At 50.9% G+C, this 4,230-nt stretch overlaps 1 protein-coding gene across 1 annotated transcript in view; it reads left to right on the top strand.

Annotated features, from left to right (window-relative positions):
• Ncan (neurocan) overlaps positions 1–4,230 on the top strand; it is a 24,729-nt gene that overhangs the window by 18,872 nt on the left and 1,627 nt on the right. The window contains exons 12-14 of the mRNA XM_028786169.1: positions 706–788; positions 2,482–2,626; positions 3,037–3,219. Coding sequence (XP_028642002.1) covers positions 706–788; positions 2,482–2,626; positions 3,037–3,219 — 411 coding nt within the window. The remainder of the gene's footprint in view (positions 1–705; positions 789–2,481; positions 2,627–3,036; positions 3,220–4,230) is intronic.

Here is a 4,230-nt window from a genome sequence, read left to right as displayed (position 1 = left end):
GGAGAGTGGACAGAAGCTGAGGGGGACCTGGGTCTCTGCAGTGACGTTCTTTAGTCATTGTGGCTTTCCTCACGTGGCACTGACCCTGTGGATTCTCTCCTTGTTTGTTGTGTAATTCACTATGTCCACCCAGCTCACTGTCCATAGTCTGAACTGGCTTCTGGTTCCTAGAGGCTCTGTCCCTCCTGCCTCAGCCAGCCCTGCCCAGGCTGGCCTTTCAAAAAGACCTGGCAAGGGCTATGCCTGTTCTGTCCCCTTCTGCAGTTGTCCTTGCTGTCTGTCGGATTCCCCTTCCCTCACATCTGTAGCCAAGGCTGGACAGGGCTCTGAGCCTCCCTCACTTCTGCAAACCCCCATTCTCTGCAGCAATCCGTAGCACACCGAACCTGTGCAAACCGTGTGGCTGAGGTGGGGCTCTCTGTCTGCCATCTTCCTCCTTCCCACCCAACCCCCAGCTTCTGGTCCTTTCTCCTCCACCCCCTGACACTCGGGTCTCCTGACTCACAAGCCCATGCTTTCTGCCTATCCTTGGTTATTCACCACATTCATTTTCCCTGCCAGCTCTGCCCTGTGTGATTCTCACCAGCCTGAGACTTGCACCTTCCTCCAGCCTGCTTTAGGCAGGGAAAGTGAAGAAAGTCCCTGGACACCATCTCTCCCCCTTCACCCTGGGGCAGGCACACTGTTACAGCCTTCTCCCAACAGGTTTTGGACATGAGAATTCGTGGATTGGCCTGAATGACAGGACAGTAGAGAGGGACTTCCAGTGGACAGACAACACGGGACTGGTGAGTGGCAGGTCCTTGTTCTCAGACTGCTGAGCCCGTAACCCTGTCCAATGGCTTCAGTTTACCTTCCTATGAAGCAATCACTCACTCACTGGTGGGCATCATAAATCCTCAGAAGCTCTGGGGAGTGGCTTGGAAGAAGAGACCCACCCAGTGAGGGGCGGGGGATGTAGATCAGGGGTGGAGCCCCGATCTAGAATGCCCAGTGGGGGCGTGGGGGCGTGGCTTAGCCTGGGTTTCATCCAAACACTGTGGTTACTGTAGTATTTGCCGGACATCCTAGTACCTGGGGAGCCGGGGCAAAATGATCACCACAAGTCTGAGCTTTAGCCTGGGCTACAAAGTGAGCTGTGGACCAGTCATTGTTACATAGGGAGATCCTGTCTCGAAAGCATCAGTATGCTAAGCAACAGGTTAAAGTCAGCACAAGGTCAGACTCCATGAGAGGAAGCCTGCCCAGGAGCTGTGGTGTGGGGGTGGGGCCGGGCCGTGGGTGGGGTGGAGCTATGGGCGGGGATTGGGGAGTAGGCGGCATATGCTGGGTGCTGGGCACTGGGCAGGCAGAATGAGGAATTATTTTTTCCTGGATTGGTGTAGAATTTTGGTTTGTCGTGATGAAAATTTTCTAGAAATAGATACAGTGGTGATGGTTATACAACACTAAAAATGGGAGTGACGCCATGAACCATGGCTTTACAATTCCTTCCATGGGATCCGGTGAGACGGCGCAGCAGGTACACTTGCTGCTCAGCCTGACAACCTGAGCTTGATCCCTTGGAACTCACATGGTACAGGAAGAGAACAGACTTCCAAAGGCGTCTCTGACCTCCAAAGGTGTATGCATATGAGTGTCCCTCTTCTGAAATCCTTTCTGAGTCAGAGTCTCTCTGTGTAGCCCTGGCTGTCCTGGAACTCACTCCGTAGACCAGGCTGGCCTTAAACTTAGAGATCTGCCTGCTTTTGCCTCCCGAGTGATGGGATTTAAAGAATGCACCACCATGCATGGCTCAAATGAGTACATTTTTTTTGTAAAATATTATTTACTTATTTAATATATAGGAATGTTTTTGATAAATTGTCTGTTCACTGCGTATATGCAGTGCCTTCCAAGATCAGAAGAGGGCACTGGAGCCTCTAAAACAGAAGGCTGTGAGCCACCATGTGGTTGCTGAGACTTGAACTCAGGTCCTCTGAAAGAGCAGCCAGTGTTCAACTGCTAAGCCGTCTCTCCTGCTCAAATTTTAAAAATGTAATAATATGTTTAAATTTGTAAGATATCCATTCCCTCTTGCTGCCCGAGATCTGGCCCCGCCCACTCTGTCAAAAAGCATCCCCTCCGCCTGGCTCGGACTCCTTCCCTGCCCCCAAACCAGAGTTGTTCCCTGTGCTTGGAAATCCATTCTACACCTGGGCTCCCCTCTGCTTTCCTGCTTCCTGTCACCTCCTCAGGGAAGCCATCCTTTACTTCTAAGCTGGGGTCCACATTTCTTCAACTATTTCCCTAACGCTGATGATGTGCATGGGGACCTGGGAGGGGGTAGCAAAAGAAGGGGCCACTGATTCTCATCTTGGAGTGGTCTGCCCACAGGAATCACACAGGAAGTGCCAAGACCTGGGCTGACAGGCAGGCACCAGAGTGATTCCAACTGTCTCTCTCTCTCTCTCTCTCTCTCTCTCTCTCTCTCCCCCAAAGCAATATGAGAACTGGAGGGAGAAGCAGCCGGATAATTTCTTCGCAGGTGGGGAGGACTGTGTGGTGATGGTGGCACATGAGAGTGGCCGCTGGAATGATGTCCCCTGCAACTACAACCTCCCCTACGTCTGCAAGAAGGGTACAGGTACTGCACACTTCTTTCCCGTTGTCCTTCCAGACACTTGTAGTTATTTTCTTGTCACCTGACCATTTCCCAATTACTGCCTTGAGGTTATTGCTTTCTAAGAACTCTTTACATACGAAGGAAATAATTTGTATGCATTCTGTTTATTTTTCTTTTGTGCTTCAGTTTTTTTTTCTTGTGCCTTATGCCCTAGGGAGTGGGGTGTGTCCGGAAGATTCTATCCCCACCATAAGATGCTGCTGGTTTAGATGAAAGGCAGGAGATAACCACAGTCATTTGTAGTTCTGTGAGCTCAGAGCTGTGCAGAGGGAGGGACCTGATAACGTGGAGGATTCTCATCCAACAAGCTGTGTCACTGGTTTATCCTCACATTCACCGACTTCCTTAACCAGAAACTCCTCTGTCCCCAGTGCTGTGTGGTCCCCCTCCGGCAGTGGAGAATGCCTCTCTTGTCGGTGTGCGGAAGGTCAAGTACAATGTCCATGCCACTGTACGATACCAGTGTGATGAAGGATTCTCCCAGCACCACGTGGCTACTATCCGCTGCCGAAACAACGGGAAGTGGGACCGGCCTCAGATTGTGTGCACCAAACGTAAGTGCCATGCTCAATACCCTGTCACCAGCAGGATTCCAGTCGTTTATAGTTCTTGATTAGAATGTCTATTCCACAACGGTGCAGCATCTGTAACCCCGGCAACCTGGAGGCTGAGGCAGGAAGATTACAAGTTCGAGGTCAGCCTGGATGTAAGACCCACAGGAGAAAAAAAGCTAGGCTAAGAATGTGACTCAGGGGGTAGAGTGCTTGTGGCTTAGTAGGCAGAGTGCTTGTGGCTCAGTGGGTAAAGTGCTTGTGGCTAAGTGGGTAGAGTGCTTGTGGCTCAGTGGGTAGAGTGCTTGTGGCTCAGTGGGTAGAGTGCTTGTGGCTCAGTGGGTAGGGAGGGCCAGGGTGTCCATTTCCAGTACTGCATAAGCTAGGACTGGTGGCAACATCGGTGATTCTAGCACTCAGGAGGTGGAGGCAGGAGAATCAAGAATTCAAGGTCATCCTCTGCTACATAGTAAATGTGAGGCCCACCTGGACTACATGAGGTCCTGTTTCAAAAAAAAAGTCCTCCTGGTAGTAGAGTAGAGCCTTACAGATTAACGAAATACTATTACCAGCCAACTTAGGGCTTCTGTTTGTATGCTTAATTGTTTGTTTTAGAAACAGAATCTCATGTAATCCTGACTGGCCTCAACGTTGGAATGTCTAACTAAGTCTTGCTTACCAGACTCCCAGTGCTGGGGTAACATGTACACGCAAGTCCCCACACCCCACACGGGTACCTTGTTCTCAGCTGCTCCAAGGCTGGTGGCAAGGGGCTGCAGACCCCAGGCCAGCCTGGGCTACAAAGTAAGACACACACCTTAAACTAAGTCATGTTTTCAGCCCATGAAAAGTTGGGTTTTGTTTTGTTTCTTTGAGGTTATTGAAAAGGGTCTCACTGCAGCACCAGCTGGCCTTGTACTTCCTGCCTCTGCTTCCCAAGGCCACCGGACCTGGCTTGCCCAGTGTGTCTCTCTCTCTCTCTCTCTCTCTCTCTCTCTCTCTCTCTCTCTCTCT

This window comes from Grammomys surdaster, unplaced genomic scaffold (assembly GCF_004785775.1).
Source record: "Grammomys surdaster isolate TR1022 unplaced genomic scaffold, NIH_TR_1.0 125429, whole genome shotgun sequence".
In the NCBI taxonomy this organism is placed as follows: domain Eukaryota; kingdom Metazoa; phylum Chordata; class Mammalia; order Rodentia; family Muridae; genus Grammomys; species Grammomys surdaster.
The sequence above is the reverse complement of the archived record's forward strand: the minus strand, read 5'-3'. Positions and strand labels throughout refer to the sequence as shown.